Raw genomic sequence first — 12,367 nt, forward strand, 5'->3', positions numbered from 1 at the left:
CGCCCGCCCCGCCCCGCGCTCAGCGGCTCTTCCTGCGCCGGCCGCCCTTGGCGCAGCCGCGGCCGAGCCACCCCCCGGGCCGCCCGACCGCCGCCTCCGCCCGCTCCCGGGGCTGCTCCTGCTCGCGGGGCTCCTCCCGCTCCCGGGGCTGCGCCACGGCTTTCCGCGAGTGCGTGCCCTCCTCGCCGGGGCGCAGCGGCTCGGCCAGCGCGAAGATCGGGTCCCGCGCCCTGCGGGAGGAAGGAGAGAGAGGGCGGCGGTGGGCGCTGCAGCGGCCCCGGGCCGGGCTCCCGCCGCGCACGGCCCGCGCCGCTCACCGGTCGTAGCGCGGGATTTCCAGCCCCAGCTCCGCCATCAGCAGCCGCATCACGTCGTCGCAGCGGCCGTGCAGCTTCAGCGCGGCCAGGTCGTCCTTCGGGGTCCACTGCGAGCGAGAGCAGAACCGGCTGCAGGCGGCTCCCCGCGGCGGCAGCGGGGGCTCCGGGCCCCACACGTCTGCAGCCCCTCGGCTCACACCCGGCCAACCCAGCGCCGAGGGCTTTGTCTCACCTGCAGGTTCACAATATACAGCTTGGGCCGGCGTGTGGGGGGCTTGCTCATGCACCAGAGCCGCGGGTACTTTTTCAAAACCTGCCACAAAGCACAGAGGATCAGCACAGCCACAGGCACATGCAGCCGTGAACCGTATCAGCGAGAGGAAAAGGAATGTATTACCAGGAGGGGAAAGAGGGAGGAAGAGAGACTATCACAGATGTTGGGCGAATCCTGACACCAGAGTTTACAGTTGTCTGTTTGGGAGGAGACTGCTCAGCACCAAGGTGTATCACCAAGAGGGAATGCTGCTAACAATCTTCACCGAGTCTCTAAAGTTACCTTTAAGCTGGAACCCAGACAAAGAATCACATCTGCTTTGCTTGCAGCTTCTGTTGCTGCTTCCCAGTTCAGGGGCTGTCTCAATGTCCCCTTCTCCCCAAAGTGGACGATTGTATCTCTCAACTGTGCCCCACACTTGTGGCACATCCTGCCCGTGTGGTGCCTGTGCAGGGCCGTGCGCTCCGTCACATCAAACACTCGCACGTACTCTCTGTTGGGCGTGCAGGAAGTGCAGACCTGGTGCAGGAGGAAAGCAGAAACCCCGTCACACCATCAGCATCCCACCCATTCCAGGCCAGGAGCAAGCCTCTTCTCTTGGAAGAAAAGCATTTTTTGGGGACAACGCAGAAGTTGTAGACAGAAGCATCAGGGATCAGATGCTAACTTGGAAAACCTCAAGGTTTTTTTGAAAACCAGCCACAGGAGCCACAGGCAGCCTTTGGCTACATGCTGGGAGGGATTTCAGAGAAGGGCTGAGGAAGAGATGTCAGAATCAAAAGGTTCCATTATGTACAGGGGAAGAGCTACAGAGCTGTGTTTGGCACTTCCTAAGCAGTTCACCCCAAACCCAACAGTCTGAAGGCAGGAACTGCACACAGGCCAAGCCCTTGTACTGATTCCTTCTGAGCTAGTGGCAGATCAAGAGTTTACATTCTCTTTTTGTGAGGCCACTTAACGTTGACTTTTCCTGCTCTGGCCACTCACCTCTATGTACATGTTCCCGTGCAGCTCAGATATTGCAGCTCGGGGTAGCCCGCTCCGCAGGTGCAGCCCGTCACAGTTCTGAGACACCACGTGCTGCACCTTGAGGGGAACAAAACACTGAGCTCCTGCAAACCACACGGGGATCCCTCCAAGCAGTGATGCACGTGTCCCAAATCGCACCAACAGCCTGTACATCAGGGCAGGACCCACAGGGGAAGAGCATGGTGAACAGACCTTTGTGAAAGCTAAATGGAAACCTCTTCCTGCTAAAATGAACATTTCTAGGCTGGCTGATTTGTGACCAGCTCCCCAGACCAGCCTCACCAGGGACAAATACAACGCGTTAAAGAAAAGGCACCGGGGAAAACTGCCAGAGCCAGAGCCTGCAGCTCACTGAGGAAGGCTTGGGCACATTTTCCTACATGGATATGCAGCCACTTGAGCCAAAAATGCAGTCAGGCAATATTCTCTGACTATTCCCTGCTGGGTTTATCGTTTTTAGACAGAGGAACATGAGTGAGGTGAGGTAAAAATATCTTACCAGGTTGTGCTTGTGCAGGCAGGCAATGCTCATATGAGTGAGTGTGGGCTCTGCCTCACTCAGGTCTGCAGCCCTGACAAGAAGCAAGGGGGGAAAAAAAGTTGGAATTGCCATTAACCTCTTCCAGTATCAGCTTTCTGGGAATTTGGCTCCTCACCTGATGGTCCTGCCCTTCTGTAGCAGTGTCCAAATGCCATTGGGGCCTCTGTAGTCTGGGATCGAAGCCGCCTGTCACAGAGAGAACAGCAGGGCTGCTGGGCGGGGTTGGCACAGCTCCTGTGCACAGACACAGCCAGCCCAGGACAGCCCAGGACAACCAGACACAGCCGGCCAACACAAAGTCCAGCCATCACTGCTTTTTCATTCACTCTGAGTTTTCCAGCATAGCTGTTCCCTGAACACAGGGAAACCTCCTCATCTGTTTTCTCTCTCTCTTCTACGTTTCAGCTCTCATTTTCACTTCTAGTGTCAGCTTTCTCCAATTTTATGATTATGGAATCCCTCCAGAACTCTTTTTCATCCTTGGTACTTCCCACTTTGCTACACAGAACTCCATTCTTGAGCCTTCTATTATTTTGCCTAGACTCTGTTCTGGCCCGTCACACTCAGCATCTCTGTGAACATGCAGGTGACACGAGCACCCAGCCCCCTGCCCTGAGTCACGCTCCATTTCAGCAGAGAAGGGAATGACAGAGCTCACACAAAGGGGGAAGTGACACATTAGAAGAGGTAGAACCAGACTGCTGCTTTGCTCTAGGCTACTGCCACAAAACAATTCTCAAAGTGCTGTTTATAAATCCCAATAATCCCCAGCTGTCTCTGCATGTCAGATAACACATATAGCATTGCTGAGCTAACTGGTCTGAGGTTTTACACCAAGTCGTCGAAGAGACTCGAGTGAAGTCAGAGCAGTGTCCTCTGGCTCAGGCTGTGCCTGAGCAATCCTGCAGCCACAGGATCTCCGGGGCAGCAGGAATGACCTGGGCTGCAGCCTGAAACTGCAGGACTCGTCCCACAGGTGCTGTGCTGGCTCCAGAGCAGCCCTGCAGGGCCGGGTGCTGCCCCACGCACCGTGCTGATCCCAGCGCCCGTGTAGATGACGAGGTGCCTGGCGCTGCGCACGGCCGCCGCCAGCTCTGCCACCTTCCTGCTCAGCTCCTCGGGCTCATCACACACCTGCAAAACACACCCAGCAGGGTCACCCGGCACCGCCGAGCACACGGAGCAGGGATCTCCCCAGAGGATGGGCTTGGGCCAGGCAGGAAAAGCAACACAAACACAGCATCAGCAGTGATTTCCAGATGAAAAGGACGTGGGCATTGTTCGTGGGAGGATCACGGCAAAAAACCTCCTGGAGACCGGTAGCTGCTGACCCAGCCTCTCGGGAGACCGGTCCGCACAGCCGCACGCGCCTGGAGCACGGCTGACCGGAGACAAACACCGGCAGTGCCCAGAGGGCAGGCGCGCTGCCGGTACCGGGGCACGGTGGTTGTTCACCTGCTGCGGCTGCAGAGCTCGGCAGCAGCCAGCCCGGCGGCCTCCGCCGCGCCTCTCCGCGCCCGGGGCCGCTCCCCGCCATCCCCGGCACGGCTTCCCCGCTCCCCGCCATCCCCGGCACGGCTTCCCCGCTCCCCGCCGCCCACCTCCTCCTGCCGCCGCCGCAGCCGTTCGCGCCGCTTGCGACGCCGCTCCAGCTCCCTGACGATGTCCTCGCTCTCATTCAGCACCTGGCACTCCTCGGGGCTCCGCTCCGCCGGCGGCTTCCTCCAGATGCGGGACACCTGCCCGGTGCACACGCGTGGTCACGGCGGCCCGCAGCGGCGGGGTGGAGCGGGCCGGGCCGGGCCGTACCGTACCTGTCTCCGGCGGTCCCGCTGCTCCTCCTGCTGCAGGATCTCGGCGCGCGCCGCCGCTTTCCGCTCGGAGCGGCTCAGGCTGCCGCCCGCCGCCATGGCCCGGACCCGCCGCGCCGCCGCCGCACCGGGCTCGGCTCCGCCGCTTCCGCCTTCCGGCCGGAGCGCGCGCGCGCCGCTTCCGGCAGCGCCCCCCCGCGGCAGCGCCCCCTGGCGGCCCCCAAGGACGCGCAGGCGGCGGCTGTTGAAGCGCTTTATTGTCAGTACAAAGGCGGCCGACACTGTACAGAATAAATAACGGCAATAACTTAGCAATAAATACCGCCTGCACCGAGCCCGGAGCCCCCTGCGGGACCCCCTGTCCGCCAGCCCCGGCTCGGGCCGGGAGCGACCGCACACAATTCACAATACACAAATCCCGGGCGGGCCGGGGACGCTCCCGCGGGGCTGGGCAGGACCGACCCCTCCCCGACGGCCCGGAACGGCACCAGGAAAAGGAGAACGGGAACACGACACCCTTCACAGCAGAAAACCAAACGGACGAGCACCTCAGGAACAAGAACTGTCACACTCCAGAACACTATATACGAGAGAGAAGGCGGCGTGACGGCTCCGGCACGGGCACGGGCAGGGCACGGCAGCCCGGAGCCGGACCGGAGCGCTCGGACACTGCGGAGACACAATCCCATCCATCACTGCTCCTACACTGCACTGGGAACAAAACCAAAGCACGGGCAAGCCACGCTCAGGGCACCGTGGCCTCGCTGACATCCAGCGCGACAAACGGAGCTTGTTTAGCACAGGGGCCCCCTCCAGCCACCCTCCAGGCACGGCTGCTCCTGCCCTTCCCGTGCTCCCTGAGCACACCTCGGGCCGTGGGAAGCAGGAGGAAGGACGGCTGGTCCTTGGGCACTGCTGCCAGCCCAGGCACAGCAGCGGCTGCCTCCGCAGGGGCTGCATGCTCCCTGACACCCAGCACCACCAAATCAAAGCTCTCCGCGGCTGCAGGGCTGCCCATCCTTGCCTGCTGTGTTTCCGGGGCTCTCCTCACACCAGAGGCTACAGCTGTGGAACCCAGACCCTGGCCAGCCCCATACACACCCTGCCCGCTCCGCTGGCCCAGATCAGGACTCAGCTGTGTCCCAAGGGCTCTGCCTGGTTCAGTCTCAGCCTGACTCTAAGAGGGACACGTTGGCAATGACACCCCAGGACAGCTGGACGTCTCTGTGTTCTGTAAAATCTCACTTGTCCCAGCCACCACACAACCAGCTGGAAGACCAGAGCCTGCTGAGTGCTGTGCAGAGTGTGGGCTGTGGTGAATGGCTGGAAGTGGCACACCAGACACTTCAGAGAAGAGAAGAGGAAGTCCAGGGCCAGAAGGGGGACGTGTGGAGGCAATGTTCTAATCTGCTCCTCCTTTGGGAAGTTTACTTGGAAAAGCATCCCAAACAACTCCCTAAACTCCCTATCAATCAGAGCAAAGCTGATCTCCTTCAGCAGGAAATCCCCACCAGCTACCTGCTCCTCTCCTGCCACACTGCAGCTGTTCTCAGGCCACCCTGCCCCTCTGCTCAGGCGACAGCAGTATCAGTTCAGCAGTCAGAAACATCCCCAAAACCTATCCAGGACAGCTGTACCTCACCACCAGACTGTGGCTTCACTCGTGTTTACCCAGTCTGCCCCCTCCACTCAGATCTTCAACAGCCAGGAGATCACATGGGCTTCCCCCTCATGCCCTGCTTCTCTAAAACTCAGTAAATCAGCTCAAGTCTTTGGGAAGGGGAGAGGGAAGTCAAAGTGTTGTGGAAATGGAGCCTGGCCACAAATAGCTTCTCAGCTGCATCCCAGCTTTGAGTCTGAGCACTCTCCTAGAAGCCCTGTGCAGAAGCCACCCCAGGAAGGACAGTGATCCTGCCACAGCTCACTGGCCAGCAATGTGCAGACACCAAGGACTAGCCTGCCCCACGTTACCCCTCTTGTTGAGGTGAGCCATGAGCACAAGTTCTGACCACAGGATCTAATTCCAGAGCTAAATCCCATCAGTGTTCTCCTAAGCCTGGACGAGCCTCCCTCACGTTACTCCTCTGACAGGTTTGCTGCACAAGAAGAGTGCAGTGTTTTTCCTCTCCAGATAACCGAGCTAGCCTGGCACTGGCTGCTGAGCAGGAGCTGCCTGTGCTGCCCCCACGCCTCGGGGCAGGCCTCGCTGCATCTGCCAGCCATTCCTGTCTCCAAAAACAGCAGCACCTTCGCCTGTGCACCAGAACCCTTCTGGAGAATTCAGAGAGATTCCAACTCACTCTCTCAGTCGAGTTTAGGGAAAACGACAACAGTGTGAAATGACAGCACATGGCAAAGGCACCAGCACACCACAGCGCCGCATGAGAGCTCGGGGAGAGAGCGCCCAACACCAGGGGACACCACAGAAACTAGCCAGGTCAAGAATAAGTCACTTTTGGTACAATTGCAAAAAGATATCAAACAGGACTTGCCTCTTTTTTTGTCTTTTTCTAAGTTTTATAAATAAAGTCTGATAACTCTTTATAAAAACTAACCTCAGAGCCACAAACAGTTTGCGGGAGGTTCATGAGAAACTTTAAAATTATTTATTTATTAACTTTTAACTAGCAAAGTCTCTGAGAATATTTCCCACTCATATGGTCAAATATTCTCGCCTTCTCAGGTAAAAAAGCTGACTATAAATACGCTCTCTCTTCTGTCCAATTTTAAACTTAGATAATTTAATAATTCTTAAAATGATGTTTCTCTCTTTAAATAAAGGGCTATTTAACCACATAAACTGGTTGTGTAAACCATCACACTAGAGACACTTGATACCCTCGAAACACGGGAACAACTAGTGATTTTGGTCTTGTTCAGTGCAACACATTAGGCACAAAACCGGCCTGCAGTCCACACAGTCCCGCTGCTGCCTCCTTCCTTCCTTCCTTCCTTCCTTCCTTCCTTCCTTCCTTCCTTCCTTCCTTCCTTCCTTCCTTCCTTCCTTCCTTCCTTCCTTCCTTCCTTCCTTCCTTCCTTCCGGGGGCTCAGGACACGGCAGCGCCGTCCCCCAGCACTGCCAGCTCACACAGCCAACGGCACGGCCTGAGGGACACCCACGGCTAGGGCACAGAGGCACACCTAGAAAGGAATAAAACCTAGGACACAGAACACCCCAACTGTAACTACAGGTACCAAAGGAGACAAAAGCAGCAGGTTCAGGCGCTGAGATGCACCACCTGGAAGAGTCATGAAATAAAGCCTTTGGAAGTGACCGAAAATTAGGGTTCCCAGCCCCCAGGAAGAAAGCTTTCCTCGGGCCACTCCTCCACCCTTCTCTCAGCCACACTGCACAGATTTTCTTTGGGTAGAAAACCAAAATCTCACAGCCTGTCCCCAGGGCACCCGAGGGCTACAGACTGCTGGGTGGGAAGCTCTGTCTGCACAGGACAAGGGATGCATCACCACTGCTCATACCAATCTGGACACAACAAAATAAACTGGAGCGATCAGCAGGCCAGTCCTGGGCCAAGTCAAAGGAACCCGGACCCATGTGGCGAGGGCTTGTGCTTTGGGGATTCCAGGCTGGTTTTGTGCCTAACTGCCCTGCACAGACAAGCTCAGGCAACGCTCGCTTCACTAAGACCGGGCGTCCGTTTTGGATTTCACTATTGTGATGACACTGGTGGTAGCCACCTTGCCAGGGACGAGGGGCCCCATACTGGAGGCGAGAGGCCCCCGTGCAGGGGTCACGGGGCTCCGGGCCACGGTTCTGGCGAAGTTCTGGAGGGCCTCGTATTTGGAGCGGAGAGCATCAAGTTCCATTTTCATGCTGGCGTTCTCTGAGGCCAGCTTCTCCACTTCTTGCTGCAGCTCTGCCTTCTGCTTCTCCAGTTCCTCCTTCTGGGTGACGCGCTTCACTCTGCAGCTGGCCGCGTAGCCCCGGTTCTTCAGCGTGCGCCGGCGCTGCTTCAGCTGGATGATCTCCTCCTTGGACAGGCCCCGCAGGTGCTGGTTCAGCTCTCGCACAGACATGGTCACCAGCTCCTCGTCTGTCAAGCTGGTCCCATTCTCGCCTGGCTCCCTTTTCACCTGGGGGAGAGGCAGCACACACTTGTGAAGCCTGAGGTGATGCCCGCGCCCATCCCCGCGCCCCGTTCCTTCCTCGCCACGTTACCTTCAAGGCCTTGTTTCCTTTGTTGGGGGTCGTCATAACACGACAGCCTTGGCAGCTGGGTTCTGCAAGGGGAAAGAAGGTCAAATTAGCACCTGGGACACAGCAGAGCCCACGGCATTCCTCTGGCAGGGTCCAGCAGCAACGCCCCGAGGTGCTCCACATCCTGGCCCCTGCCATGGAAGACGATCAACAAGCAGCCAGCTGGGCTGGGGCTGGACTCACAATGAGCAGAGTGTCCCTAAGCAGAACCTGCTGCCCTTACACACCTCTGCTCCCATGGAGACTCTGTGGCAATGCTGCTTTTGTTTATGGTGGGGGAAATTAAAGAGCTAGGAGGAGTCAGAACACATGGAAGTCACATTTTAAAAATAGCCTTGCAAGCAGCAGGCAGGGTCCAGAGCATGGCTGCTCCAGGCCAGTCATGCTGACTCAGCAGGCTGGCACTCTGCACCGCTCGCTCCCAGCCTCGTCCTTGTCACTGCCAAGCAGGGCAGCTCACCTCAACACGCCCTTCCAACAGGTGCTCAAGCACAGCTCAGCAGCTCCCCACTCCTACCAGACTCCAGATGCTGCCAAGGATTGCTCAGTAAGATATAACCCTGAGCAAGGGTACACTGGAATTCCATCACAAATTTGGGCTGATGCCTCAGCAGCCTTCACCTCTCCCAGTCATGCAAAACTGACCCCAGTTGTAGGTCTTTTCTGTGAGAAGGTACCTGTCAATCCCTGGCATGCCAGAGCCCAGAAACACCTTCTTCCTCCTTATCTTAAGAGCCAAGGTGTGCTCACAAGAAAACAAAGATTTAAGGTGCTGAAAACCAGAGCAGAGCAGACTCCTTCCCTGCCACAGAAAACAAGATTTCAGAATTGCTTAAGAGCAATTTCCAGGCCTGCTTTACACAGACTTATTCTCAGGGTCCCGATTCCTTCCCCACGGACCTCCTCCCCTCAGGGTTTTCAGACTGCTACTGCGCTGCCCAAGGAATTGATCCACACAGATACTCCCTGACAGACATGGCTGTGCCTCAAACAGCCCAAACTGCACTCCCCTCTCAGCCCAGACTGCACCCACGGAGCCCTGGCCAGCATTCCTGTGCAGCCTCCAGGCGCCTCTGCCCCTTTCATCTTGCAGGTGTTAAACAACAATTTTGTTTGCCCCTGCCTTACTCCCAGCAGGACTCATGTCCAGTTACAGACCAGAACCAAATGCACGCATCAGCAAACAGGGCTTAGTGCTCTTTCAGCAGCTGTGGCACAGGCTCCCTCCAGTGCATCTACGACCTACGGGAGGTGAACAGGACCAGCAGTCCCCAGAACACCAGCAGAGATATTCCTGAAGCCTGCAGCCTGCCAGGAGCCAGGCTATTTATATATACCTAGAGGACAATGCTCCTTCCAACAAGATGTCTGCTGCCCCCAACCACACTGGCATAGCCAGGGTCATCTGCTGCCCAAGGAAGGCAGCTGCAGCGAGGCAGGACAGGCAGCATGCAAGCAACTGCTGCACAAAATCAATTCTTCCCTCCTTCCTAGACTGCTGTTTATTTCTTCTGTTCCTACCCGGTAAACAACATGTCTGCTGGGAAAAGGGAGAGGAAAGGGAATAGCTGGAGAGACCAATGTGCCTGCCCCTGCAGCACTTCTGTGCCCCATCCTCCTGCAAGTGGAAGGAGTCATAGGGCAGGTCTGGGCAGTGGGACACAGGAATTTGCCTGCCCTGTGGCACTAAAGAATTTACAGCTGCTTGGCAAGCACACAGGCTGCCTTCATTACAGCAGACCCAAAATGAAACAAACAGGGCACACGCATGCTGCATCAGGCAGGGCACTGGGAAGATGCTCCTGAGCAGGCTGGGGAACTGCTGGCAGAGCTGCACACAGCAGAGGCAGCTGCTCATTCATTCCTGCCTCTGCACACTCTAACACAACACCTCCCAGGCAGGAGCCTCTCTCAACAGCCATCAGACCTTCCACAGGAGTGTCCCCAAAAACCTGGTGATCCCACCTCTCCAAGGAGCAGCAGTCAGTAGAATGGAAAGAACAACCCAAAGAGTTTCCTGGGTCCCGTTTTAACTGGGCTGTTTGGCAGCTCACAAAGAGGACACCCAGAGAATGGGTGACATAGCAGAGACCAAACTTCGCCTTACTCTCCAGACTGCTGATGGATCAGCTTTTGATAGCTTCCTGAAGAAAGATCACACTGAAAAGTGCCAAACACTGTGGCTGCAATGAAGAAACTGCAGCCTCGACACATTTCCCCAGAGCTCAAAAGGCCTGAACTCAGCACAAGCACAGCCAATTCTCCCCTCAGCTCAGCAGCAGCACACGGGAGCTGACAGCAGCACGCATGATCCAGCATGGGCCCTTCTCCAGGCTCCTGTGCAGAACCTGCCCCGAGCCCCGTGTAAACACGGTGATGTCCCTGCTCCAGTGGGCAGAGCAAGGGCTGTGCTCCCCAGGGCTCCAGCAGGCACAGGAGCGTGGTCTGTCAGCAGTGACGGGCACACCGCACAGGAACACTCTCTCCCAGCGTGGATTGCATACTCTGTTTATTTGCTTGCTGGCAACTTGCCTCACACAGTCTCATCCAATGACTCCCCAAATTACCTGTGTAGCCAAGACAGTGCCTCCTGTGTTCCCCACCCTGGGGTCCCCGATGATGTCATCCAACCCTGAGCACTTCACAGCAATTTTTTCCTCAAGGAATCTGCCCACCCAGGTGGTTTTAGCTCTGTTCACACTGCTAAAGCAAAGGGCCGGCTCCGAGAGACTCCCTCCCGCCCTTGGCAGTGCCCTCCCCCGACCACAGAGCTCACACATCCCGGACAGCCGGAGCCGTGCTCGGCACACACGGACGCGGCCCCTCGGTGCGGGTCAGACACCGCAGTCCCGGGGGAGCCCGCTCCGCTCGGGGACCCGCAGCGCCCAGCACCGGGCAGCCCCTGCGGAGCGGCACCTCCGCCCGCACGGCTGCAGCCACCGAGCAGCCCGAGGGCACGGTACCGACTGCGGGCAGCGGGGCTGTGCCTGCCTCTGCTCTGGGCACCGGGCGAGCGCCCCGATGGCTCCTCAGCCTCCCGGCCCTCCCGGCCTCAGGAGAAGAATGACAGACCGCGGCGGGGGGCGGCCGGAGGGACGGGGAACCAAGAGGCCCCGCCGGGGCCGGGTCGCGGCCGTACCGGCGGAGCCGGAGCGTCCCGAGGTGCGGCGGGGTTGAGCGGGGCAGGCTCGGCCCGAGGGCAGCCGGGCTGCAACACGATCGGGGCGCTCGGCAGCCGCGGGAGGGAGGGGCCGGGTGCCCGCGCTGCCCGGGGTGGAGCCGGGAGCGGCGGGCGGGGCGGGGCAGGCCCCGGGCCCCGCGCACCTGTTGCTCGCCCGCCGAGCGGGGCCGGGCGGGGCGGGGCGGGGGCCGGGCGGGCGCGACCCCAACGCCCCGCCGTGAATCAGCGATGGCGGCCCCGTCAGGCACCTGCCGACCCCGCGGCGGCCCCGGCCACCATCCCGGGGCCCGCCGTGCCCGCCCCGCCCCGGCCCGCCCCCGGGGACCGGCCCGCCCCGCCCCGGCCGGTGCCAGGGCCGCGCCCGCCCTCGCTGCCGGTGGCGCTCACCTCCTGCCGGGGCCGCCGGGCCGGGCCGGGCCGGGCGGGGCGGGGAGGCCGCGCTGGGAGGGACCGGGACTCACGAGCCGCCGCCGCCGCCGCCGCTGCCGCCGCTCACGGAGTCGTCACGTGATATTTGGGTCACGTGGCTCCATTCATGAAGCGCCCGGCGCAACCGCCCCGGGCCTTAAGGGGGCCGCGCTCCGCTCCGGGGCGCCGGGGAACGCCCGGCACGGCCCGGCCCGGCCCGGCCCCCGGCGAGCGCTGCCGCTCCACCGAAGTGCGGGGTCGGCCGCGGATCAGCTCCCGCCGTCTCTGGCAGCAGCCACGGCCGCCCGCCGGTGTGCCCGGGGCACACCGCGCGTTTCACAGCGCGCAGTCAGTCCCTCGGGCCGGGGCCGCTCCTCTGCCCCGGACCGCCGCTCTCGCTCCAGGTGTGTTCCCAGCCCTTTTGCTAGGAATTCAGGCCCATGACACCGCCACTGGTTCGCACTGTTTGCTGCCATGCCACAGGCAAAGCCGGCAGGACAAGATGAGCGTTGCAGAGCAGGGCGAGGGGAAGCAGAAGGTGCAGCAGTGAAAGTGGGGTTAAGAGAGGGGACAGGAGGGTTAGGACAGGG

At 59.6% G+C, this 12,367-nt stretch overlaps 2 protein-coding genes across 2 annotated transcripts; both read right to left on the minus strand.

Annotated features, from left to right (window-relative positions):
* Positions 1 to 19: 19 nt before the first annotated feature.
* On the minus strand, positions 20 to 4,129 carry SIRT7 (sirtuin 7). The gene is made up of 10 exons (XM_036394445.2): positions 3,976 to 4,129; positions 3,763 to 3,900; positions 3,191 to 3,295; positions 2,277 to 2,347; positions 2,120 to 2,192; positions 1,579 to 1,677; positions 874 to 1,110; positions 550 to 630; positions 318 to 424; positions 20 to 230 (listed from the first exon to the last, which is right to left on the minus strand). Exons 1-10 carry the CDS (start codon positions 4,069 to 4,071, stop codon positions 20 to 22), a joined length of 1,218 nt encoding a protein of 405 aa, XP_036250338.1. The 5' UTR covers positions 4,072 to 4,129.
* Positions 4,130 to 6,555: 2,426 nt separating this feature from the next.
* MAFG (MAF bZIP transcription factor G) lies at positions 6,556 to 11,846 on the minus strand. The gene is made up of 3 exons (XM_036394447.2): positions 11,757 to 11,846; positions 8,150 to 8,211; positions 6,556 to 8,064 (listed from the first exon to the last, which is right to left on the minus strand). Exons 2-3 carry the CDS (start codon positions 8,183 to 8,185, stop codon positions 7,612 to 7,614), a joined length of 489 nt encoding a protein of 162 aa, XP_036250340.1. The 5' UTR covers positions 8,186 to 8,211; positions 11,757 to 11,846; the 3' UTR covers positions 6,556 to 7,611.
* Between the last annotated feature and the right edge of the window lie 521 nt (positions 11,847 to 12,367).

This window comes from Molothrus ater, chromosome 19 (assembly GCF_012460135.2).
Source record: "Molothrus ater isolate BHLD 08-10-18 breed brown headed cowbird chromosome 19, BPBGC_Mater_1.1, whole genome shotgun sequence".
Classification (NCBI taxonomy): Eukaryota; Metazoa; Chordata; class Aves; order Passeriformes; family Icteridae; genus Molothrus; species Molothrus ater.